Raw genomic sequence first — 26,363 nt, 5'->3', positions numbered from 1 at the left:
TATTGATAGCTTCTATGTCCTTTTTCATGCTCGTGTAATTCTCTGTGAGTTCCTTGTAGTTTTTCTGGAGTTCCTTGTAGTTTCCTTGGAGTTCTTTGTAGTTTCCTCTGAGCTCATTCAGCTTCTCCATAATCCATGTTTTGAATTCCATATCTGATAGTTCGCTCCCCTCTATTTCATTTAGCACTCTTTCTGGGGATTCTACCTTTCCTTTTGATGGGAGGTTGTTTCTCTGTCTCCCCATTTTTGTGACTCCTGTTGTTTGTTGGTGCTTCTTAGAATGATCTGCACTTCCTGGATCTGCCTCTGGTGTTGTCAGATCATGTACCAGTCTGGCCCTAGGCAGCCTGTTGGAGACTTCCCAGTATTTTTTTGTTTTTGTTTTTATTCTTTTTTGTTTGTTTTGATTGGTTGGTTTTTGCTTCCTTATTATCCAAATCATTGATTTGATTCTCAGTTTCATCCATTCTACTGTTGTTGTCCTGTAAATTATTCTTTATTTCAATTAGTGTATCTTTCATTTCTGACCGGATCTTTTTTATGCTATCGATTTCCACACTAAGTTTCTTGAGTATCCTATAACCAGTGTTTTGAACTCTGCATCTGATTGCTTATCTCTCTTTTGTTTAGTTCTTTTCCTGGAATTTTGATTTGTTCTTTCATTTGGGCCATGTTTGTTTCCTCATTTTGACAGCCTCCCTGTGTTGGTTTCTATGTGTTGGGTAGAGCTGCTATGACTTCCTGTCTTGGTATTGTGGCCTAATGTAGTAGGTGTCCTGTAGAGTCCAGTGGCACAGCCTCCCCTATCACCAAAGCTGGGTACTCAATGTGTGCCCCTTGTGTTGATCAAGTACACCCTCCTCTTGCAGTTGAGCCTTGATTGCTGTTGGCAGGTCAATGGGAGGGATTAACCCAGGCCAATCTGTTGTAAGAACTAGCTGTGACCACTGACCACCAACCTTTGCGCTCTGTGGAGGATCAGTTGTGCAGGGGCAGGGTGGTGGTGCCCCGTTGTGGTCTGTAACTGTCCACTAAGTGTACAGGCTCTGCGGTTTCCCAAGTGGTGCAGGTCACGGTCAGCCCCCACCTGTGTTTTGCCCGTGGCCACCCTTCTTGGGATAGAACTGTCTGTGATGGTTGCTATTTTTGCTAATCTTAGAGATTCCCAGATGAAGCCAAGTTGTGAATCTAGGCTGGCTGCTGCTAGTGCCATGCCTGAGCCCACTTAGCAAGAGGTATCGGGGCTGGAAGGCTTACTGTTGCTGGCTGTAGTTTGTTTGAGAGGATTTAGGAGGTTATGAAGCATGAGCCAATCCCAGTCATTCATATGGAAAAACCTTTGTTAATGGCTTGGATGGGATAGGATCTCAGGGGATTTCCAAGGTGGGCAAACAGTGTTAGCCAGGTAGATGGAGTCTCCGATATGGCATCTGTCTGCCAGCTCTGTGGCTGTTTGTGGGAAGGGTTCAGAAAAGGAACAGCGACCTCTACCTGCCTTTCTGCAAGAAAGGTGTCCCCAGCCCTCACCTTGTTGCCAGGCACTTCAGTTCCTCCCCACATGCCACTGGTGCCTTTCAAGGTGCTATTCTAGTGCTGGAGCTCAGAGGGAGTGAGTCTGAGTAGGTGAGTCTGTGTGTGGGTTCTTTAAGAGGAACTGCTTACAACTTCAGAAGTTTCTTCCACTGACTCAGTCCCCGCTGGTTTTTTGCAGCCAGAAGTTATAGGTACTTATCTTCCTGGCCCTGGAATCCTGGGCTGGGGGGCCTGGTTTGGGGCTGGGATCCCTCACTTACAAGATATTCCTCCCAAATGTCTATCTACCACCTGAGCAAGTGGGACCAGCTCATTTTGCATCTCCACCCCTCCTACCAGTGTGGATGGATAAAGTTTCTTTAGTTTTGTATTTATCAGACTTCTATTCAGCTCGATTTCTGCCAGTTCTGAGTGATGGTTGTCCTATAATTTAGTTGTAATTTTGGTGTGGTTGTGCAGGGAGGTGAGCCTTGTTTACCCATGCTGCCATTTTGACTGGAAGTCTAAATTTCCTCATTTTTAGAAATTCTTTTTACAGCTCTGATTGGGTGTTTTCTACTACTTTGTCTTCCAAATCACTGATTTGATCCTCTGCTTCATCCATCTGACTGTTTATTTTTCCCAGTGTGCTCTTCATTTCAGAATTGTATTTTTCATCTCTAACTGGTTCTGTTTGGTTTTCTATATCCTTTTTATGCTGTTGTAGTTCTCACTAAGTTCCTTGAACATTGTCATAACCATTTTTAAAAATCCCTATATATTATAAATTGCTTGCCTCCGTTTCATTTAGCTCTTTTTCTGGAGAATTCTAGTCTTCCATTTGGGACCTTTTCATTGTCTCCCCATTTTGGATGCCTCTTTGTGTTTATTTCTATGTATTGGATAGATCTGCTACGACTCCCAGTCTTGGTATGATGGCCTTATACAGTAAGTGTCCTGTGGGACTCAATGACATAGTCTCCATGATCACCTGAGCTGAGTATTCCACAAGTAACCTGAAGGGGAACCCCTGAAGCTGAACTCTCTCTTTAGAATCTCAGCCATTGCCCGTGGGAGTGTTGTCAGCCCTTTTCACATCCCTGCCCTTCGTACCAGTCTCACTGTCTATAATTTCTTCATTACTGTTTAACTCAGCTTTATTTTCTTTGCTTATGAAGGGAACCATGTCAAGCACAATCTTTTTTCATTGTTCTTATTTTTCCCTTGTGTTCCTCTCAGGACTGCTTGCTGCTCAAGGCATTTTATATTACTCACCAAGTAGAAAACTTTAGACTGATTTTCACCTTTCACATAATTTTTGTTCTATTTCTTTAGTGACTTGTTCATTTCTTTATACCATAATACAAAGACAGTAGGGATTTCCTTTGGAATTGGACAGTTTTGATTAAGAGCAGTAGTTTAACCTGAGAATTATTTTTTCAAAGATAATATTTTGTAGGTGTCGGTGTGTAAAAGAAATGAAAAGTGAGGTTCCTCTGGTTAAAGTTGAGGTTGGTGGTCTCAGACTATTCTGTTCTAATTAGTCTGGCTTCTGGGCAATTTAAAAACACCTGTTTTGAGTACCTTTTAGCAGCCTTTCTGCTCCTTGATTTAGTTCTATTTAAAACTCTTCAACTTTTAACTCAACATGGGTTCTTGAATAAGTGGGTGCAGTGTCAGTGACCTGACGCCTCTATTCCAAATGATACTTCAGAAGGCTTACAGTACTAAGGAGAAGCATTAGTCATGAGCTATTTTACTTGAATTGTCTTCCTTTGACACTTAACACTGGTAGCTTTGGAACTTACCTTTGATGCACATATTTCTAAAATATTGACATTGGGATATAAAGAACAATATATGATACTTTCTTTTTTAGTGTCGATAATTGCTGAATGCAAATAACGGTAGAAGATGGACAGCCAAGTGGATTATATATACCTCAAGAATAGCTATTCTCTTATCTTGATTTTTAAAAACATTCCATATAACCCAAATTATAAAATTTACATATGTAATTCTCCTTGGATAGTGGAAGAAAAATGCATGTTTGTGAAATGCTACTTACTTTATTCTAATTTCTTAAAAATATAATATTCCCTTTTCAAATTACAGAAAAGTTAAGCTCAGTTTCATAAGTGTTTAATCCCTGACATTTGCTTCCTGATTCTTCTTAGGTTCGACATGGTGCAGGCACTGGACTTAGGGAAATCCTTAAAGCTCATGGGAAAAGCGGTGGTAAAATGGGAGACAGCACTTTAGAAGAGGTAAGTGTAGTAAAGCAACAGTTATTATCAAGTTTCAGTAGGTGGCTTTTTCCAGTTAGGGAGGTAACAGAACATGTGCCATGAAGTGCTAATGAGAGGTAAATAATAAGAAATACTGAAAAGTGGTGAGCGAAAAAGTAGAAGGATCAGGAATATGTCTATTTATAGACAAAGGAAGGAGTTCAGGGGAAGATGTTCAGAAACATTGAGTGGATAAATATGAAGAAGCAAGAGTATTTCAGCAGAATATAATGGATTGAAAAATTAAGATGAATAAGAGGGTAGTTTAGAGGTCAGTGAGCAATATCATTAGTGTGGCATGGAGACACTGGTAATAGGATTGATAGTAGATAAATGACTGATATAATTGATATTAGAGCAACCTTCAGTAGTTTCTTAATTCCTCTTGGAGTGTTAGTAATATAATAGAAATCATTAATTTTAAAGATTTTGGTATAGTATATATGAATTTAATTAATAAAGAGGATGTGGCTAATACTAAAGATAGCAATTGGAACTCTAATATAGTTGGATTATTGTTCCTATAGCTAAACTAATCCATTTCAATATTTTAATTTTAATTTTGGACCTAATATGTTTCCTTAACCTGTAATATAAAGTGTGATCTTTGTTACTAAAAAATGATTATTTAACAGATGATTCAGCAGCATCAAGAATGGTTGGAAGACTTGGTTATTAGACTCCTTTGTGTTTTTGCATTAGACAGATTTGGAGACTTTGTTTCTGATGAAGTAAGTTATCACATAAGGGAGGCTTTGCCCCATCAAATTTCAAATTCAGAAAAATAAGCTTTTTGCAAATATGAGTTTTTTCTCTTTTTCACTTGTAGGTTGTGGCACCAGTTCGTGAAACCTGTGCTCAAACATTAGGTGTGGTGTTAAAACACATGAATGTAACAGGAGTTCATAAGACTGTGGATGTGCTGCTTAAATTACTCACACAAGAACAGTGGGAAGTTAGACACGGTGGTCTTCTAGGAATAAAATATGCTTTGGCAGTTCGTCAGGTAAACACTTAAGTTTTTGAAGCGTGTATGGGAGAGTTTTTCCCTTCTCTGTTTATTTTTATTAATTATATGACGTGGCCCTGCATTCTTAGTGATGCAGGTAAGTCAGACCTTCAAGATTTGCCCTCTTGAGGTAGTGTCATAGAGATAGGTGATGCTAATAAGAATTGAAGTACAAATCAAAACATGATGAATTAAATTTGGAAACCTGTTCCTGGTTCATAGCAAGACCTATTCTAGGTGAGGATTCCATCTTGTATGATTGCGCAGGAGTGGCCTCTGAAGGCTAGCTCTATTGGGGAACTTGAAAAGAGAGTAGATTGGAATGAAGAGGCCGGTTTTTTTTTCCCTCTTCTCATATCCTTTTGGTTATCAGTGGGGTTGAATGAGAAATAGAAGCTAAGGTTCTAGGACCCAGGGGTATGTATGTGTATATATAGTCTTACCTTGAGAACATGTTCTATTGTTTTAAATCACACTCAATAATAAAGTACTTGATACTCTTGTAGTCATTTTCAAATAGGATTATCTAGATAGACTTCTAATGGTGTTATTTTTCTTTTCTATTTATGTGATTCTTTTTTTAATAAATAAAGATTGGAATTTATGTTTTTATATGGCAAGTTTAATAAAAATGTTTAAGCACAATTTTGTACTACAGAAAGTTAATTTATTTTGATGTATTACTTTACAGGATGTAATTGATACTTTATTGCCTAAAGTTCTAAGTAAAATAATTGAAGGACTCCAGGACCTTGATGATGATGTCAGAGCTGTTGCTGCAGCATCATTAGTACCTGTGGTAGAAAGCCTTGTGTATCTTCAGACAGAAAAGGTAAATTTAATATTTTTGTATATTCTTCCTGGAGAGCTTGTTTACATTTGTGGTGTAAAGTATTAGGAAAAATATTGAGTACTCTTTTTCTCCTTTATTGTCTGTTTTTCTTATGACAACCTTCTGATGTATATATTATCAATTGTATAATAGCCTTGGGAAGAGTGAATTATGTCTATTTACCTACTTCTTATTCGTGTACACAATATGTAGGGAACTTCTTTGGTTTACTTTTGGTTTTTAGATATGAGATATTTGTTTTGATTTTGGTTTTTTGGCTTTTGGTTTTTAAATCTGGTCTCATTGCTTGAAGTGCCTCTTTCAAGGTCTGAGTTTCCTTTGTATTATCAAAACCAGGACACATATATCTGGAAGTACAGCAAACAGTATTTTACAAACAAAATTTTTCTTTAGTTCTGTTGTAAATAAAGTCACATAGAGAGTTAGAGCTTGTGTGTCTATACTGAATTCTTTTCAAAGTTTAGTTTTTTACATAAAATAAAGTATTGGCTCTCTGATTTTCTGAATTCTCCCTCCCATTGTGAATCTGGTTAGGCAGCGAAGTTTCAGAGTAGATGTGAGTGCCATTAAAAACAGGGGTAGGGAATTGTTAAAGGCAAATAATATCTCCTCCTTCACTTTGCTCAAAACTGGCACTATGCATGGTCATTGGGATGTATGTGTTGTTGAATCAGTAGTGACTACTGGGATACAACCTGGCATGGCTTGTGAATATTTTGTGTAAAATTAATAACTCTTTTCTTGATAACTGATCATATAGGTACCCTTCATTATAAACACATTATGGGATGCTCTTCTGGAACTAGATGATCTAACAGCTTCAACAAATAGTATTATGACTCTTCTTTCATCCCTGTTAACTTATCCTCAGGTCCAGCAGTGCAGGTAATTATTTAATTTAGTGGAAGAAAGTAAAAAGTATTTACATAAATTTCCAGATAATTAAAAGGAACAATAATAATACCTTTAGGAATGGTAATATAAGTTGGGGATGCCAAAGACTACTTTTTTTTTTTTTTTTTTAACTAGCTAGCCACTAGCATATTTGGGTTGGGAGCTTAAAAAGGTCATATTGTTTTACCCCTGGGTTACTTTTGATACAGAATTCATATTATTCATACTGTGATAGTTGACTTCAAGAATATAATAATTACATATTATTTTCACCTCCAGAGCCAGAATATAGAATTTCAGCTTAATTTAGTGACATAAATTTAGTTAATAGAATTATCATTAAACATCAGCATTACTTTTTCCAAACTATCTCCTCTAGGAACTTTTTCTTTGTAATGTTTATTTCAACTCTTGATTTCAAGAATTACTCATTAGGAAGAGGGTACATAATAATGTAATGTAATGTCCAAAGATAGAGATTGGATAAATCCAAAAACGTAAATCAAAAAATTTACTGTCACGTATTTTCCTATCCTGGTATTTGAAATGAAGCTCAGCTAATTAATGTATTCCCTGCCTTTTAGAAGTAAAAATTTGCATGCAACTTAAAAAGAAAAATCACAGATGAGAAAATTAACTACTGTTCTTACTAGCCTAGTGAATGTTCATATGATCATGATCTTGAATGATTCCTGGCTCTGTGAGTGAGTCTCTTTCCAATGAAAATCATATATGTATGAAAACATGTAGAGAATGTTTCAAATAATACTCAGCTACTGGTAGTACTTTAGTGATAAATTTAGGCTTGTAGGATGGCCCACAAATTGGAATAGCAAAATAAGTGCCTGTAAAAATGCAAATGAAGAGAAAAAAATGAGGTGGTAGTGCATATATGGGATTTCCTAATTTTCAGTTGCTTTCATTAGCAATGAAAGCTATAGACAATAAATGAGTTAATCTGTGTGAAAGCCCTTTTTAAGCCGCAAAATGCAAGAGTTTTTAATTACCATTAATGGTTGGCAAACTTCTTCAGCAAAGGCAGATAATATTTTTTGCTTTTGTGGGCCATGTGCTCTCTGTTAGAACTACTCAACCCTGCTGTTATAGCACAAAAGCAGCCATAGACAATACATAAAAGAATGCATGTGTCTGTTTTTCAATAAAACTTTATTTAAAAAAAACGAGTAGATTTGGATGATGGGCCTTAGTTTATTGACACATGCTTTAAATAAAGGGCTTAGGACTTAAAAAGAAATCACCAACTAGATTGTGTGAGGAAAGCTAGGTAATGTAAGAAAATGAAAGAATGTAGTAAAAATTCTGTTAATTCAGTATGAAATAGTATAGTTTTTATCTTTTCTTCAAAATGGACTTATTAGAAAATTTGCTTCATATATTGTGATATTTGGCAGTTTTCTTTCTAGCTTATGTAAGAAGAAATACAGCATGTCATTTGGAGCATGAGCAGTTACACTATTAACAAGGCCTTGTTATAATGCTTTTACATATTTTGAGTTTGTTTTATGTCTGTGTGGGTGTATACTAAATGTGTAAATTAATGTAAGAAGTCCTGTTTATACAAACCTTTAAATAATAAAGTATTAAAATATAGGCCTCCTGAGGAGAACCACTGTTACACTGAAATATATATATTTTTTCATGCCTTTTTGTATGGAGGTTATATATGTATTTCAAATGCTACTGACAAATAATTTCCTAATTCCGAGTAACTTTTAAAAATCACTCATGGGTGTGACAGGAATCCTGTGGTCCAAGTTGTTAGCCTAGATGTGGCTTTGCTTGCTTCCCCATTTAAAATCTAATCTGTAAGAAAGAAGATATTTGAGTTTTCTTAACTTAGTAGTGCTAAATAAGAATACATTTCAAAGCAATTACCATGCCACCTCAAAGCTGATGTGTGGCAGAGATGGTCCCAGAGGGGGTGTAAATTATGTGTGTGTACCTAATGGTTACCCACAGGAAAGGAGTAAGGGTTAGCAATCCGGATTTTGTGTACCTTTATTATGAGCTAAGGTATATGTTCCATTTTCCTGAGTAAGAACAAATTGAGAATTAAGAACACTTACATTGGAAACTTCCAATTTGATAAAGGTAATTTGTAACATTAGTACCATAGAAGTACCTAATGTTAATATTTCTGTTCTTCTTTTTGACTGTGTTTTGCTCTGGCTATTCTGGTACTATCATAGTTTTGAATAAGGATGTTAAATGAATGTTCATATGAAAATTATATTATATTATTAGAATTTACTCAGTAGAAAAAGATAGTAGGTCCACAAGGAAATGATGTTTAGATAATGTATCAACGGAGTTTCAACTGAGAATAATTAAATTAACTTGTGTCTTTTTATTAGTATTCAGCAGTCACTCACAGTTTTAGTTCCACGTGTCTGGCCTTTTTTGCATCACACTATATCATCAGTTCGAAGAGCAGCATTGGAAACTCTGTTTACATTATTATCAACACAGGACCAGGTAAGAAGGAATAATTATGTATAGTAATCTTGAAATTTATATAAATTAATTTTATAAACTAAATTAGACCTCCAGGTTACCCTTGCTACATATCCAAAGATCAGAAGAATACTGGGCATAGTAGAAATGGTATGGTGACCATGTAGACACATAAGGGTATAATCACCATGAGGGCAAAACTATTTTAATATTTTGCTCTAGGTTGTGATACTAGCACTTGGAATAGTGTTTAATACATAGGAGACCCTTAGTAACTATTTGTTAACTGAAAGCTTGAATAGTCCTTTCCTATCAGACTTGTTATATTTACTCTTTCTTCTGTCTGGTTGATAATTTGATTGTTGGCAGAATCCATCTCAGGTTAGAAGGTTACATTTGAAGCCCTGCAGTACTTCCAAAGACTAACAATGACTGTTAGGCACTTGCCCTCTTTTAAGGATTACTCAATCTTAAGAGCATGGTATTTCCTAGTGTATTTCAGGAGTCATATTGAAATGCCCACAGAAATCATTCAGGTAATAGCACTGTGTGAATGGAATCTGAAGTGATCTGAGGAATCCTTGTCCTGTCTATAAAAGGCTTCACATTCCTATTTTTAAAATAACCCTATAAGTCAAACAAAATACTAGAAGTTAGGGAAATAGCATAAAGAATCTGTTCTTACATCATGATGCTATTTATAGGTACTACAGTTTTGAGATAGTAATCTTTAAAAAGCAGTGGTTAAATTTTTTAGACAATAGATTATAGTATAAATAAATCTCTTTTGGTTCATTAACCATGCATTTCTTTGTGAATTAGTTTCGTGTCAGGGTGACCGTAGCCAGGGTCCCTGTCTCCATGAGCATGTATTTTCATTTTCCTAGGTCACCCTTATCTAAGAGATTTCCTTAGTGTTAAGTGTTACACAGTTCTGGTTGGCCATGTGCCACCTTTGTTAGCTTCATGTATATATATGAGCCCCTCTTGTTCAGGCAGCATGGATGCTTTGGCCCTTGTCCTCACCTGCCACCACGAGACTAGAGGGCAGATCCTGTTGTTCTGTCCTCGCCTGCTGCCATGAGACTGAAGGCGGATTTGATTCCTTATTCTCTCACTGCCGCGAGAATAAAACTTGATATAAATTCCCTTTCCAACACTCCACTGTCATTTTTGGTCTTGCCAAATCTGTAAACCTGCCTGGAGCTGAGCTCCTGTGCCATAATTGGCATCACAAACAGGATTTGCCACAGACTGAAACAATGCAGCAGGAACAGGCCACGGCCACTCAGGGTGGGCTATCATGATGGCTCGCCACAGATATGTGGTTTATAGTAGCAACCATGCAAAATTGGGAGGGTGTAGAGGAGACCTTTAAGGCAATAGAGGAGGCTCTTCTGAAGATAGGGGTCTCTCTAGAGAAGTGCCAGGGAGGGAGCAGGTGCTCTGGGGCTGGCTATTCCTTGAAGTTTTATGTAAAGCATTTAGAGACTTGCTTGCATTAAAAGCACATGTCTGAGAGTTGAAAGAGGATCTGTGCTGGGAGCATGAGATGAGAACTACCTGGGAGAAGACACGAGAGTTTTTAGAGGTGGAAGGGGCTGCCCTGAGGGCCCAGATCAGAACTGGTTCCATTAAGGGATCAGAGGTACAAGTTGGCTCCTCAGAGGATGAGGATGATAGGGAGGGCCAGACTTCACCCCTGTTTCAGGCACGACTAGTGACCCAAAAGATTAAGACTGAGTGACCCCAAATGGCCACGCGCCAAGCCCAGCCCCCTCACAAGTCACATAGTACTCCACAATACATCCGTATTCACAAGCAGAGCTGGTGGATTTGGGCAGCTGATTCTGGCAAAAGGTGCCAGAGTTCTTAGCAGCTTGGATGCTAATATTAGGGGATTTAAGGGTGATGGCATTTTGCTTTCAGGCCAGGAAATGGGTAAGCTTGCCACTGTCACCATGCACCCAGCACAGAGACAGCAGCTCCAAAATGCCATTAGATTGGATCGTGGCGGCCGCTCACATTATGTGGCCAAACCTGCGATTTGCCATCTGTGACCAATAGGTGGCAGTCGTATACTGAGCTACAGCATATGTTGTGAGAACTGGGGATGAGAAGTGCCATTTATAATTTGAATACTCATGGTGCAGACGAAGAAGTGTTCACATCAGGAATGAGGGATTTGCCACCACAGTTATTCAGACCCTTAGAAACTATTCTTGCCCCTGCTATCAATGTAGTGACCAGGACCATAGCTGACCTAGGGGAGGCAGAAGCTGTCTGTAACAGGAATGTGCACCTCGGTATGCTGGGTCTGCACAGAGGAATGCAGCAGTATTGGCACTGGCTTACTGTGGAAAGTGAAACCTGCCAGCGACTCAGCAGGGCAGTGGCTGTGCCATTAGACTGATGCTGACCCCACCACCTCATGGAATGACACATGGACTGAAGTTAAGGACTTGGTATGCAGCCAAGTGAATTACCCTAGTCCTCTGTTAGGGTACTCACTCTGGGATGGGCTAGGCTGGCTAATGGCAGTGATGGTGGAGTTAGCATACCCTGCTACCCAATGTCTAGAATGCCAAAATGGCAGCACACCCAAGATCCCTGTGGCGGTCACTTGGTTGCCCACACCCTTGTGCCACAAAACCTATGTTGCCTCCAGTGTAGATTGCTGGGGAAGACATGTACTGCCCATGTGGGCGCATTCCCAGTTCCTTGGGGGACCCTATGGATGTGCGGGACCCACAGATAGTCCTATTTGCCCTATAAACTGGACAGAATGCTGCACATGGGGGTGACCATATGTTCCAGGTCACATTTTATTTACCATGAAGCAGGTGCCTACTAACTGGGAAATGTTTAAGGCTGGTGGGCACTGGGTAAAAAGAACTGCTTCCCCACAGGGTGCAAACATAGTCACAGAGGCAGAGGTAACGGCCTAGCCAAGCATACAGCGCAGGCCTTTAATATGACTCATCGTGCCCTGTCCCTTGTCAATGAGGAGGTTGGACAGCTGTGCAACGTGGTGCTATAAAGTACAACGGCACTAGATATGCTAACTGCTATGCAGGCAGGGGTATGCGCTTTACTCCACACAGAATGCTATGTGTATATCCCTGATGCCCAACACAGTATATCCCTTGCTTCATAAAGTTACAGGATGAGACAGTGGGTATAACCAAACTCTCCCATGACCCTTGGCGGCCTGGTGGGCCTCCCTAGCCTCTGAATGGCGTACAGTCTTGATTACAGCTCTATGCATTGTAGTTGGTATTTTCTCCTTTTGCAGCTTATATTGCTGCTGTGGGATTTGGATGCGCAGTGCACCAATTGTCTCGCACAGGGCCCCATGCGTAAGAATCCTGTTGTGTAGATTGAGGCAAGGATCCTGGAGAGGTGGAGTGTCGTGTTAGGGTGACCATAGCCAGGATCCCTGCCTCCACGTGCATGTATTTGCATTTTCCTAGGTCACCCTTATCTAAGAGAATTCCTTAGTGCTAAATGTTACACAGTTCTGGTTGGCCACGTGACACCTTTGTTAACTTCATGTATGTATGAGCCCCTGTTGTTCAGGCAGCACGGGTGATCTTGGCTCCAGTGATTCCCATTTCTTACCTGTTGCTGTGAGACTGAAGGCAGACCCTGTTGTTCTCTGTTCTCGACTGCTGCCGTGAGAATCAATTGGTATGAATTCTCTCTTGAATGCTCCACTGTCATTTATTTCTGTCTCACCGAATCCAGAGTAAACCTGCCTGGAGCTGAGTTTCTGTGCTACAATTAGGAGTATTCCACACAGACTTGCTTTAATCTGCAGCATGTTATTGTGTTGCACTTCTGTGTATCAGCAGCTGCAAATTTTGTTTTGCATTATCTTTTTAGATTTTGATTAATCAGACTCTTCTGAGGAAAAATTATCAGGTCTGTTTTATAATCCTCAGTTGATCAGGCATGGGTTGGTGTGACAAAACTGGCATGGGTTCTGAATTTTTACTTCATTTTAGTTTTAGTTTTATTGTCTTTATGTAATTTATTGTTTCAGATGTTTAGGCCTTTGATCATTTTGAATTATTTTTTGTACATGGAAACAAACTAATCTAGTTTCATTCTTTTGCATGTGGCTTTCCAATTTTCCCATCACTGTTTATTGAAGAGGCTTTCTTTAGTCCATTCTGTGTTTTTGGCTCCTTTGTCAAAAACTATTTGTCCATATGCATGTGGTTTCATTTCTGGGCTCTCAGTTCTTGTTCCAGGGGTCTGTGTGTTTTTCTGGCAGTGCCATGCTGTTTTAATTATCATAGCTCTGTAGTATAATTTGAAGCCAGGTATTGTGATACCTTTAACTTTGTTCTTTTTTCTCAGGATTTCTTTGGCTATTCGGGGTCTTTTGTGGTTTCATACAAATCTGATTATTTTTGTTCTGTTTCTATAAAAAATGGCATCGGGATTTTGATGGTGATTTTGCTTTGGATAATATGGCCATTGTAACTATGTTGATTCTTCCAATCCATGAACAGGGAATATCTCTCCATTTCATTGTGTATTTTTCAATCTTTCTTAATAATGCTTTGTAGTTTTTAAATATAGTTCCTTCACATCCTTTGTTAAGTATATTCCTAGGTGTTTTATTCTTTTGGTTGCAATTGCAAAAGGAATTGTTTTATTTTATTTTTTTCATTATGTTTTCTGAAATTCCACTGTTACTTTACAGGAGAGCAGTGGATTTTTGTACATAGATTTTTGTATGCTGCAACTTTACTGTATTTATTTATTGTTTCTAATAGTTTTTTGGTGAACTCTTTAGGGTTTCCTATAAGCAGAATTATGTCATCTGCAACAATCCAAACAAATGCACAATCCAGTTAAAAAGAAAATGAGCAGAGACCTCAACAGATACTTATCCCAAGAAGACTATACAAATGGCCAACATTCCCAATTTGGATGTCTTTTATTTCTCTTTCTTATTTTATTTACTTAAAATTTTTAAATTGTATTTTTTCCAATATTTTATTTCTTTCTTTTGCTTGACTGCTCTGTCTAGGACTTCCAGAACTGTGTTGAATAAGAATGGTGAAAGTGGGCATCCTTGTCTTATTTCTTATTTTAGAAGCAAAGCTTTCAGTTTTTCATCAGTGAATATGTTAGCTGAGGGTATGACATATATGGCTTTTATTATGTTGAGGTACTTTTTTATTAAGTGTTCCAATTGTAAATGGATGTTGTATGTTATCAAATGCTTTTTCTGCATCTATTGATACTATATGATTATTATCCTTCATTTTCTTAATGTGGTATATTACATTGATCAATTTGCATATATTAAATCATCCTTTTCCCCTGGAATGAACCCCATTTGATTGTGATGTATTGTTATTTTTTTTATTGTATTATTGTATTTGACTTGCTAGTATTTTGTTTAGGATTTTTGTGTGTATATTTATCAGAGATATTGGTCTGTAGTTTTCTTTTGTTTTTTTGGTTTATCCTTGCCAGATTTTGGTATCAGGATTATGTTGGTCTCATAAAATGTGTTCCAAAGTATTTCCTCTTCGATATTTTGGAAGAGTTTAAGAAGGATAGATGTCACATCTTCTTTGAATGTTTGGTGGAATTCATTAGTGAAGCCATCTGGTCCTGGACTTTTATTTTTCGGAAGGTCTTTGATGGTTCTTTCAATTTCCTAACTGTTGACCGGTCTATTTAGATTTTCCAGTTCTCCATGATTCAATATAAGAAGGTTATATATTTCTAGAACTTACCCATTTCTTCTAGGTTATTGAATTTGGTAGCATATAGTATTTCATAACGGATTGGTCAAAAAGCCCGTTTAGTTCATGCCGTAAAATAAAAGACAAATTTTCATCTTCACCAATAGCTTTATTGATTTGGATGTTTTGAGTATGTTGGCTATCTCCCATGTGGTAAACTGTAATGTTGATTGTTCTCAATTAATGTCTCAATTTGATCACTCTCTATGGATGCTGTTTGCTTGGAGAATCATTTCCCACTCTTTCATTTTGTGACTGTCTTTGTCTTTGCATCTTAGATGTGCCTCCTGAAGGCAGCATATAGTTGGGTTTTCTTTTTTAATCCAGTCTGCTACTCTGTGCCTTTTTATTGGTGAATACGGTTCATTTACATTTAGGGTAATTATTGATGTATGAGGATCTTCTATAGCCATTTTATCTTTTATTTTCTGATAGTTCTGTACATCCATTGGTTCTTTTTATTTTAAAAGATTGTATTTATTTTTAGAGAGAGGGAAGGTGGGGGAGAAAGAGAGGGAGGGAAACATCGATGTGTGGGAGAAACACATCGATGTGTGGGAGAAACACTGTTCGCCTTTTGCATGTGCCTCAACCTGGGATGGAACCCAGAACCCAGGCATGAGCCCTGATCAGGAATCGAACGGGCAAGCTTTTGCTTTGAAGGATGACACCCAAATAATTGAGTCACACTGGTCAGGGCTCTGTTGGTTCTTGTCTGTTGTTTTTGTTTGGTGCTATTCCATACCTCATTCCTCTTGTTTCCTCTTTTTTCTTTTTAAATGTGTCTCAATTTGGGGGTTTTTTGCATGTGATTACAGTTGGATTTATAAAAAAGAAAATTTCAAATACACAGTAGTCTTTTTTTCTTTTGAATGCATCTGATCTCCACCCTCCTTTGCAAATTTAGACCTTTACTCCATCCCATATTATGTTTTTTGTTATCAACAAATTATTGCTGTTTATGCTGTAAGTTTGTTGGTGATCTTACTTGTAGTTTTGTGACCCTTTGTTCTTTGTTTCATGTAGAATAATCCCCTTGAGTATTTCCTGCAGTGGAGATCTTCTGGTGATAAATTCCCTCAGATTCTGTATGATTGGAAGTCTTTATTTTACCTTCATAGCTAAAGAATAACTTTGCTGGATATTTTAGTCTTGGCTGGTAATTTCTCTCTTTCAGTAGTTCGAGTATTTGGTTCTGCTCTCTTCTAGCTTGTAAAGTTTCTGCTGAGAAGTCTGATGATAACCTAATGGGCTTTCCTTTGTAGGTTACTTCCTTATTTTCTCTTGCTGCCCTGAGAATTATTCTTGTCTTTGTCATTAATTTTTCACAATTTTAATACCATGTACCTTGGAGAAGGCCTTTTTGGATTGAGGTAATTAAGTATCCTGTTTGCTTTTTGGGTAGAAGACATAGTTCTTTTCATAGGTTTGAGAAGTTCTCATCAACTCTTTTGTTGGAAGCGGCCCTCTGTTCCCTTCTCCCTCTCTTCTGTTATGCCTATTATTCTTATATTGCCCTTTCTGGTGGAATCACATAGTTTTTATAGAGTCCTTTCCTTTTTTTAGGCTCAGACTCTCTTTTCTTTCCTCTATGTCATTTCTAGATTTCTGTCTTCAAATTCACTCTTTCCTCCATCTGGTCTGCTCTATTTCCTATGCTTGCTAGTTCATTCTTTTATTTTTTTAAGTATATTTTATTGATTATGCTGTTACAGTTGTCCCAATTTCATTTTTGCTTTGTTTGCCCCTTCTCTCCAGCAATCCCACCCCCCTTAGTTCATGTCCATGGGTCATGCATATGAATTCTTTGGCTTCACCCTTTCCTATATTATTCTTAACTCCCCCCTATTTTGTACCTTTCAGTTATACTTCTTTTTAAAAAATATTTATTTTTATTTTTTTATTTTTTGTGAGAGGGGGAAAGGAGAAAGAGAGAAAAACATCACTGTGTGGTTGCCTCTCACTCGCGCCCCCAACTGGGGACCTGACATACAACCTAGTTATGTGCCCTGACTGGGAATCGAACCAGTGACACTTGGTTTGTAGGCTGATGCTCAATTCACTGAGCCACAGCAGCCAAGGCTCAGTTATGCCTCTTAATCCCTGCACCATTTCCCCATTTTTTTCCCCCTTCCTCCTCCCAGCTGATAACCCTCCAAATGATCCCCCTATCTATGATTCTGTTCCTGTTCTGGTTGTTTGCTTAGTTTGTTTTTGTTTTCATTTCCTTAGGTTCTGTTGTTGATAGTTGTGAGTTTGTTGTCATTTTAATGTTCATAGTTTTGATCCTCTTTTTCTTAAATAAGTCCCTTTAACATTTTAAATAATAAGGGCTTGGTGATGATGAACTCCTTTGGCTTTATCTTGTTTGGGAAGCACTTTATTTGCCCTTCCATTCTAAATGATAGCTTTTCTGGATAGAGTAATCTTGGTTGTGGGTCCTTGCTTTTCATCACTTTGAATACTTCTTACCTGCACAATTTCTTTTGAGAAATCAGCTGATAGTCTTATAGGAACCCCTTTGTGAGTAACTCTTCTTTTCTCTTGCTGCTTTTAAGATTCTCTTTTTGTCCTTAACCTTTGACATTTTAATTATGATGTGTCTCAATGTGATCCTTTTTGGGTCTAGTTTGTTTGGGACTCTCTGTACTTCCTGAACTTGTATGTCTATTTCCTTTGCCAAATTTGGGAAGTTTTCCTTCATTATTTTTTCACATAAGTTTTCAATTTCTTGCTCTTCCTCTTCTCTTTCTTGCACCCCTAAGATTCCAATGTGGGCACATTTAAAATTGTCCCAGAGATTCCTAAGTTTCTCCTCAATTTTTTCAGTTCTTGTTTCTTCATTCTGTACTGGTTGACTGTTTATTTCTTCCTTATGTTCCTAATCATTAATTTGAACCCCAGTTTCCTTCCCTTCACCATTGGTTTCATGTAGATTTTCCTTCGTTTCACTTAGCATAGCCTTCACTTCTTCCCTTCTGCATTTGCCATACTCAAGTATATATGTCAAGCCTGTGAGCATCTTTATCACCAGTGTTTTGAACTCTGCGTCTGTTAGGTTGGCTTTCTCCTTGTCACTTAGTTCTCCTTTGATCTGTTCTCTCCTGTGGGCCATATTTCTCTGTCTCCTCAACTTGACAGCCTCCTGTTTGCTTCTGTGTCTTAGGTAGAGCTGTTGCACCTGTTACGTTGTAAGAGATGGAGCCTTAGGTATTCATCAGTACAGGGCAACCCGTTTCACCACATTGTGGTGCTGTATGTGGGGGAGGGGCCTGAGAGGGAACAATGCCAGATGCTCAGCACTTAACCCTTTTCCAGGCACTTCTCCCACTTTCCGTATGGGACTGGCACCTCACTAGCTGATGCCCTGGTGTGGCCCCCAGAGTGGGTGGGTTTTCAGATATTCTAGGACCATGGGGGATCTCTAAACAGACTCTGCTGAGAGACTGGCAGTTTGTTCCTCCCCCCAGCCCCCACTGGTTTTCACACTCAGAAGCAATGAGCCTTTATTTTCCCCAGCGCTGGAACTGTGAGCTGCGCAGTTTAATCTGGTGCTGGGAGTGCTCCCTAGGCCTCCCTCTCTACTTTTTTAAATGTGTGACTGTGCTTTCCACCAGCTAGCCACACTACTGTTGCTGCCGTTGCTGCCTCCTGCACACCACGTCCTGTCCACTCCGGCTCCGCCCCTCCTACCTGTCTGGCTGAATATTTCCTCTTTATATTGTTATTTGTTAGACTTCCATGAAGCTTGATTTTCTGGAACTTCTGATTTCTCCAGTTCTGAGGTAGTTGTATTCCTTCTTAGTTTTGGAGGGAGATGCAGTGTGTCTACCTAGCCTTCATCTTGGCCAGAAGTTCCAATCAATGTGTCTGGTTTTAGTTTCTAACTTTTCAACCTGTTCCTCTCAGCAATCTCAGAATAATTTGGTGGGCTAACCCTGGCTGTAGCTCAGTGCATCAATACCTTATAAATACTGATCTGTTCCCTTGAAAGTACTTTGATTATCTTTAGTAATTTCTTGCTTTTAAACCGGAAGATATACTTAATCTTAAAATTTATTTGGTCATAGGTATATACACAAGCATGCACATCTCTCAAATCTTAAATAGGACCACAGTAGTACAGTTATTTATGAATTTTGTATCTATTGGACATATCATGGCACTTGTGAAAATAAATTGCTTAATCCCTGTGCCTTTGTGATGTTAACATGGGAAAGTATTTGCAAGTCTGGCTTCTTGGGGAGCATGAAATAACTCAAGCAAACCAAAGTAGTTTCATTTGGTAATGACTTAAAGTCAAGGTGTAACTTTTTTTGTTCAACTAGCAGCTTGACAATCAAAGTGAAGGAATTTACCACTTGTTTTTCCTTCCTGTATTCTCTTTTTAGCCTGTGACTGTGTAAGAGGGTATCTATGAATGTATATTTCCATCAGTAAACTATAATACTTTACTGGACTGTCTAGATTAACTTATATTGATAACTACTAACTGTTGTAGCCAGAACTTGACTCCACGATCTAGAAAGATAGGCTTCTGGACATGGATCTCTTGTTTAGCCATGTTCTGCTGACTGGGTCACCTTTTCCCTTCCATTTGCATCACAATCACTTTGTGAATCATGTTTGACAGGCAAGTTTTGGCGTGAAATTTATATTTAGTATGAAGATATACATGAGATTGAGTTGGAATATGAGGCATACTTAATCCAGGATGTAAAAATTTGACATACACATATGTAGAGAAGGAAAGAAAGACCAAAAGAATAGACTTGACTAAGACTTTGGCTTAGAGAACATGAGCATAATTAGGGTTGACCAGATTTTTAAAGATTTGAAAAGGGAAGACAAAGTGTAAACATTTAGCTGCTTTCAATAAGTATTGGTTGAGCATATGAATAGAATAAAGCTTTATATAAATTGTCTAAATATAGAATTAAGTTTATGGGGGGTTTTTGGCAGTGGGCCAAAACAGGATTTCATACCAAATTAGTGAAAGAATTCAGCATGATTCTTCACTTTTTTATTGCTTCTTTCCAGTTCTTCCTTGCAACCCAAATTCATTAGCTATGCAGATAAAAATGATGATTAATTTGCCTACAGGCAGGTATCAGATGTTCATGGTAATGATGATATGATTGCCACTTTTTCCACACCTTCCCATTTTGTGGGAATGCTTGTGGGAGATTAAAGATGGGACATAGCAATAGAGTACTGGCCAGAACTTACCCCACATAGGATGCCAGTTTTGCCAGTTAGGTATTTATTGCCAACTAAAATTCTGGGGAATTTTTTCATATTACCAATTACTCCCCATGACTTTGGACCATTTCCCATACAAAAGGTGGATTTATTCAACAAATATTTTAGTGCTCACTGATTACAGATTTCTAGATACTGATCAGTAAGAAACAAGGTTTCTGCCCTTCTATAGAGTTTAAAACAGGAGAGGACAGGCAACTAGACAAGCTCTAATAACATAATGAGGTAAGTATCTGGTAGGAGAAGTAGATGGTGCTGTTAGATTCTAGCTAGAGAGGTGAGTGAAGATCAAGGAAGGTATCCTGCTAAAAGTGAAGTTTAAGCTGAGACCTTAAGGATGAGTGGAATTTAACCAGGTGAAGAGCAGGGTAAGTCAGAGGAAGGTACAGTATACAAAACTCTGGAATCAGGAGAGAACATGATGGCACCAAAGAGGAGGTGAAAGGAAATTGATCAGACTGGAGGGTAGAGTGTGGGATGGTAGCACACAGGAGGGAACATCAATCTGAATAAAACAGCTGGGAAGAGACTTCCCCATATGTGTTACACTAAATAACTGGCTATCATTTCCCCTGCATAATTCCCATAAATGGGGACTACATCTAGCACTAACATAAAATGCTAATATTATATTAATTATTTAACACCAAACAAAAAAAAATCATTCAGTGATTTATTGTTGTATTTCTTTCCTATTACCATTTAGTTCTCTTATCCCTGACCCACTGCAGTCACCACACTGTTGTCCAAGTCCATGAGTCCTTTTTTCTTTTTGCTCAATCCCTCCCCCCCCTATCCTCCCCCACCCCTTAGCTGTCAGCCTGCCCTCTGTCTATGAGTTTGTCTCTCTTTTCCTTGTTAGTTCAATTCATTACATTCCATATACGAGTGAAATCATATTTTAAAATGTTTTTAACCTCTTGTAACATGAATTCATTTATAACTTGAGTTATAGTGGTCCAAATTATAGTTAACTTAAACCTGTATTAAACTTTGATAGGAATTTTTCTGTATTTTAGTTTACACTGTGCTAGACTAATAATCAATATTCATCAAAGCTTTCTCGTGGGGGTAGGGGAGAGCAGTGGGGGGAAAATGGGACAACTGTAATAGAACAACAGTTTTTTTTAAGTTAAAGAGAAAAAAGCTTTCCAGACTTTGCCTAAGATGAGTGGAGAATAGTAATGGTAGAGTCCTAGTTAGTGGCATCTAGAAGTTTATTGACTGTCTAAAAAATTTGGGGAGGAGGGGAATCCCAAGGTGGATAACCTCTCAACTACTGAAATTACTACAAAACCCACTATGCCTTCTCCCTCACTAATCCAGTTAAATAAACAAATCTATAAATACAAAACAACAGCAGTAAGTTACCTGCCTAAGTCAATGCCTACTAGAAGATAGGTGCAAAATAAATGAAAATAGGTGGGCCAACTTTCAGTTTAGTAAGATTAGTTGACCCTGGATGGGCCAAACTATATACTTGGTGATCTTGTAAGGTAGTACTAATAGTGAGCTAAAGGCATGTTACTTTTTGCAATCATATCTAAAAGGAGATACTTGTACAGTTTTTCAGGTAGGCTGAGTTTGGCCTACAGATGTTTTCCCAGCCTTATCTTGTATTTTCTACTAAGCAGACTTTATGCTGCGCTGCTGGAGAACCTGCATTTTTTTCAAATACTAATTCTTGTGATGATGATGTTCTGTATATTCTGGAGTGGGGTTTGTTTGTTTTTTAATTTGGTTGGTTTTCTTTTTGTTTTTCTTTATATATATTTTTAATTTTATTTTCCTCTTTATTTATTGAGTTTAGTTTTTAAAGCAGTTCTAGGTTCACAGCATATACCTCCTCCCCCACCCCAAACATGGCTTCTCCTACCATTAACAACCCACACCAGAGTGGTTCGTTTATTACAACCAGTGAGCCAACATTGACACATCATTATCAAAGTCCATAGTTTACATTAGATTTCACTCTTAATGTTGTACATTCATTTTATGGGTTTTGACAAATGTATAATGACATCTCTTCATTATTGTGTCTTCATTATTGTATCATACAGAATAGTTTTTCTGCTCTAAATCTTGCTCTTCCACCCCCATTCTCTACCTATTCATTCTTTCTTTCGCCTTCTTGTTTTTATAACTATAAAATAGAATTTACTATAGTAACTAAGCTTGTAGCCTGAGAATAATACTATAATTTATACCACATTTATTGTTTATAAATATAGTGGAAACACTGTTTCTCTATGATACATCTTTGGGATCTACAAGCAGCTGTTTGGATTTCCAATAATGGGGGTGGGGGGGGATGGGTTAAGAAAAGTTGATATTGCCACGTTGGGTAGCTCACTTGGTTAGGGCGTCGTCCAAATATGCCAAGGTCATGGGTTCAATATCTCATCAGGGCACATAAAAGAAGCAACCAATCAATGAATAAATAACTGGAACAGCAAATCAATCTCTCTCTCTCACATCAATTAAAAAAAAATTTAAGTTGGTAAATATGAGGGGGGAAAATCATAAGTGAGAAGAGGAATATTAAATTATTTGCTTGTTGCTATTACAGCTTTCCTAATTCTGTTACGATTATCCCTAATTCTCTGTGATGAGAAAAGAAAGAACATCTCAGCTTCCCTTTCAATGAAAAGTTAGTTAAGGCGTAGCAGTTCTGTTGTCCATTTTAAACATCTTTCAAACCATTTTGAGAACATACAATCCTGGCCCTGTCATTCATTAGCTTTCCATTGGCTAGAAAATTATAGGCAACTTTTCTAAGTTATGCATTATCCCTAGAACTTCTAGCTTTCTGGAATTCCAGTTTAAATTTTCAAATTTCTCTTCAGTCTCTTCCAGAAAATGCATCTTTTGCTTAAAAAAATATGGTGGGGTATAGTGATGGGTACTGGGATTTAGTTACTAGAATTTTTCAGTTGGTCAGTCTTACTCAGCTTGTTATTTTTTGAACAATAGACAACGTTTGAGATTCCTTTCTCAGAATTCTGGGTACACAAAAGATATTTGGTTGAGTACTATTTGACTGTTTAATTTGGGTGAGTTTTTAAATTGTTGAGAAATTCCTTAGGTTGAGGTGCTAAACCAGGCTTAAGGGAATCCCTGAACCCTCTGAAATTGGAAGCAAGTATTATGCCTAAATATGTATGCATATATAAGAGTGTTTTTCTAAGAAAAGAGTGTGCATAGTTTTCATCAGATTTTCAAAGGGTTTCTGACCGAAAATAGATTAAGAACATTTCCTTAATTTTGTACTGAACGCAAGTACAGTTTTCTAGGTTGGGTATCTCTTATAAATTCCTTACTTGGATTACTGGTAAACACAATAGAATTTAAATTCTGTTCATTCAGCACAGTGGCAGTAATATGATCATCTTTCAAATTTCTCTGACAAAGCAGTAATATATAATGTAACCAAGGGATGTTGCTAGTTAGAGCTTGCTTCCATGTGGAGGACAATTTCTACATATTTAAAGCAAAATTTAGTGTTGTTAATCTTAATCAGATTTTTTCCAATTTCCAGCAATTATATGCCATTCAGTTTCTTCATAACACTAGAATAATAAATATGGTACCTACCATTGCTCTAAAATCTTGTCAGAATTTATCACTAGTTGAACCTTTTTGATAAAGCTATATAGTCTTTCCATAGTGATACTTTGGGATTATTTGACTTACAACTCTTCAAATAAACTAATACCTGTGAATTATGTGCTGTAGCTTTGATTCTGTTTTTGTTTTCAGAACTCTTCATCTTGGCTTATACCTATTCTGCCTGATATGCTGCGACACATTTTTCAGTTTTGTGTTCTAGAAAGCAGCCAGGAGATTCTGGACCTTATTCACAAGGTACACAGTGAATATAACTGTACTACTTTTCCAGTAACTTGGTGGTTTTTAAATTTTTATAATTACTGTACTGTTGTTGGTCAATGATTTTTAAGAAATTAGGAATCATCTAAGAGATTTGAGAAATCTGGAGATCTGCAAGGTGAGACAAGGAAATAGGCTTTTTATGCAATATAATAGTTAAGTCATGATTGGCCATGCTTCTTTTTCTTATGTGACCATCTATGCAAGTGTTTTAAGTACTTTCTGATAGCCTCAATACAGAAAATAAAAAGAAAGAAAGACTGCTTTTCTCTCACTCATTTTGCTATTTATCAGAATGCTTATTGATCTGCAAAGTATCTTTTGGGATTTTATTGGTGATATATGAAGTCTGATTGTCATAGTTTAGTCTTGTACTTTCTTCCCTTACTTAGCAAAATTGGTTATATGTATTGGGATCTTTAAAGATGAACCATGTGATATATTTAATAACATTTATGGGGGGAAATACCACTGTTGTACCTTTAAAACCTGTTAAGTTAGTCTTTAATTATTGGCCTCTGAGGTGGCTTATTGTTAATAGCCTTGGATTAACAGTGATGTTATTTCTACCACTGTTGCTTTATATCGGACGTATCCCATTTAATGTTAGGCATCAAGTAAGGTACCTTATTGAGTAAAATCATGAATCAAGACTTATACTGTTCTTAATTTATACTAGGATAGTGTGACCTCTAAAGTTAACAGAGGATATTTATTAGGAGCTCTTATATCTTGAAGTGTGAGTTAAATATGGGACTGTATTAGTACTGAACTTTATGATATATGCACAGGATTTTAGTGACTTACTGAGACTTTTGACAACTCTATTATTTTTATGGGTATCTTCTATTTTAAATGGCATTCATAAAGTACTGAAGAAAATTCTTTGTATTCCTTTTCTTTTTAACTTTCTCTTTTATTACATTTTTTAGTATACAGACCTACCAAAACAAAAATAACTCAGTATTTTAAAAATAAGCCTCTATATTAACTTTTAAAATTAATCTGTATGCTATTTTTAAATTAATTTTTTCAACTCAGTAGCCGTAAAAATAAGTTAGGCTTTATTAGCCCTTACTAGAAAAATTTCACTTTCATGTTCCTCTTTCACTCTGTAGGTTTGGATGGAATTGTTGAGCAAGGCTTCAGTTCAGTATGTAGTAGCAGCTGCTTGTCCATGGATGGGTGCTTGGCTTTGCTTAATGATGCAGCCTTCACATTTACCTATTGATTTAAATATGTTGCTGGAAGTAAAAGCTAGAACCAAGGTAAGTGAAGCGGGACATACTATATTTGTATGTTCAGTTCATAATTATTAATATGGTAACTGTGTAAGAAATCTGTATTGTTTTATTATAAGTGTGATTTTATTAATTTGACTTACAGAAAAAATATTAGGATCTTGACAAAATCCATAGTAATTTTTATCTATTAAAATTTTGTGAAAAGAACTGTATTTTACTAAGATTATAACAAACAAGAATGTTTTGGGTGTTGCTATTTATTAAACTTTAATAATTAATCTTTATTGCTTTTTGGGTTTTGTTTGTTTATTTCTTTCTCATTCCCTCTAGGAGAAAACAGGTGGTAAAATACGCCAAGGCCAAAGCCAGAGTAAAGAAGTACTTCAGGAGTACATTGCAGGTGCAGACACCATCATGGAAGACCCTGCCACCAGGGATTTTGTGGTTATGCGAGCCAGAATTATGGCAGCCAAGTGAGTATACATAAATTCCAATGTCATTTAACCCAGAGAATCCTCTAATGCAGCGGTTCTCAACCTGTGGGTCATGACCCGTTTGGGGGTCGAACAACCCTTTCACAGGGTCGCCTAAGATCATCGGAAAACACATATATGATTATATTGTTTTTGTGATTAATCACTATGCTTTAGTTATGGTTGGGGGTCACCACAACATGAGAAACTGTATTAAAGGGTCGTGGCATTAGGAAGGTTGAGAACCACTGCTCTAATGTGTCTATCAATTCTTTCTCTATCACTCTTAATTACCAAGGAAGAAAAAAATTAACATGTAAGAAAATTCTTGATTTTTGGAAGTTTTAAATAGGGTTTATATATTTTTATGATGATTGGAGTTATGTTTTCTTGGGAAAAGTTATAGCTTCAATATGAGTAACTTTTACCTTCTTTCTTTCTTCATTTTAGGTTGTTAGGAGCACTTTGTTGCTGTATTTGTGATCCAAGCGTAAATGCACTAACTCAAGAAATTAAACCAGCTGAATCCCTTGGCCAGTTACTACTCTTCCATTTGAACTCCAAATCTGCCTTACAGAGAATTAGTGTTGCTTTGGTAATCTGTGAATGGGCTGCTTTACAAAAGGTAAGATTTTACCCCCAAAATAATGAAGTCACATTAAGTAAACCAATTTTCATTAGCTGTTAGGAATTA

The 26,363-nt window shown here is 37.3% G+C and overlaps 1 protein-coding gene across 2 annotated transcripts in view; it reads left to right on the top strand.

The window, feature by feature from the left end:
• BTAF1 (B-TFIID TATA-box binding protein associated factor 1) overlaps positions 1 to 26,363 on the top strand; it is a 114,752-nt gene that overhangs the window by 46,644 nt on the left and 41,745 nt on the right. For both annotated transcript variants that reach the window (XM_090277974.1, XM_090277976.1), the window contains 10 exons: positions 3,690 to 3,779; positions 4,436 to 4,531; positions 4,630 to 4,806; positions 5,501 to 5,641; positions 6,423 to 6,547; positions 8,932 to 9,052; positions 23,824 to 23,928; positions 25,071 to 25,220; positions 25,527 to 25,669; positions 26,120 to 26,294. In XM_090277974.1, the coding sequence (XP_090134100.1) occupies positions 3,690 to 3,779; positions 4,436 to 4,531; positions 4,630 to 4,806; positions 5,501 to 5,641; positions 6,423 to 6,547; positions 8,932 to 9,052; positions 23,824 to 23,928; positions 25,071 to 25,220; positions 25,527 to 25,669; positions 26,120 to 26,294 (1,323 nt within the window). The remainder of the gene's footprint in view (positions 1 to 3,689; positions 3,780 to 4,435; positions 4,532 to 4,629; positions 4,807 to 5,500; positions 5,642 to 6,422; positions 6,548 to 8,931; positions 9,053 to 23,823; positions 23,929 to 25,070; positions 25,221 to 25,526; positions 25,670 to 26,119; positions 26,295 to 26,363) is intronic.

This window comes from Furipterus horrens, unplaced genomic scaffold, assembly GCF_987537825.1.
Source record: "Furipterus horrens unplaced genomic scaffold, mFurHor1.1.pri manual_scaffold_5, whole genome shotgun sequence".
NCBI lineage: Eukaryota > Metazoa > Chordata > Mammalia > Chiroptera > Furipteridae > Furipterus > Furipterus horrens.
This window is presented reverse-complemented; position numbering and strand designations above follow the sequence as displayed.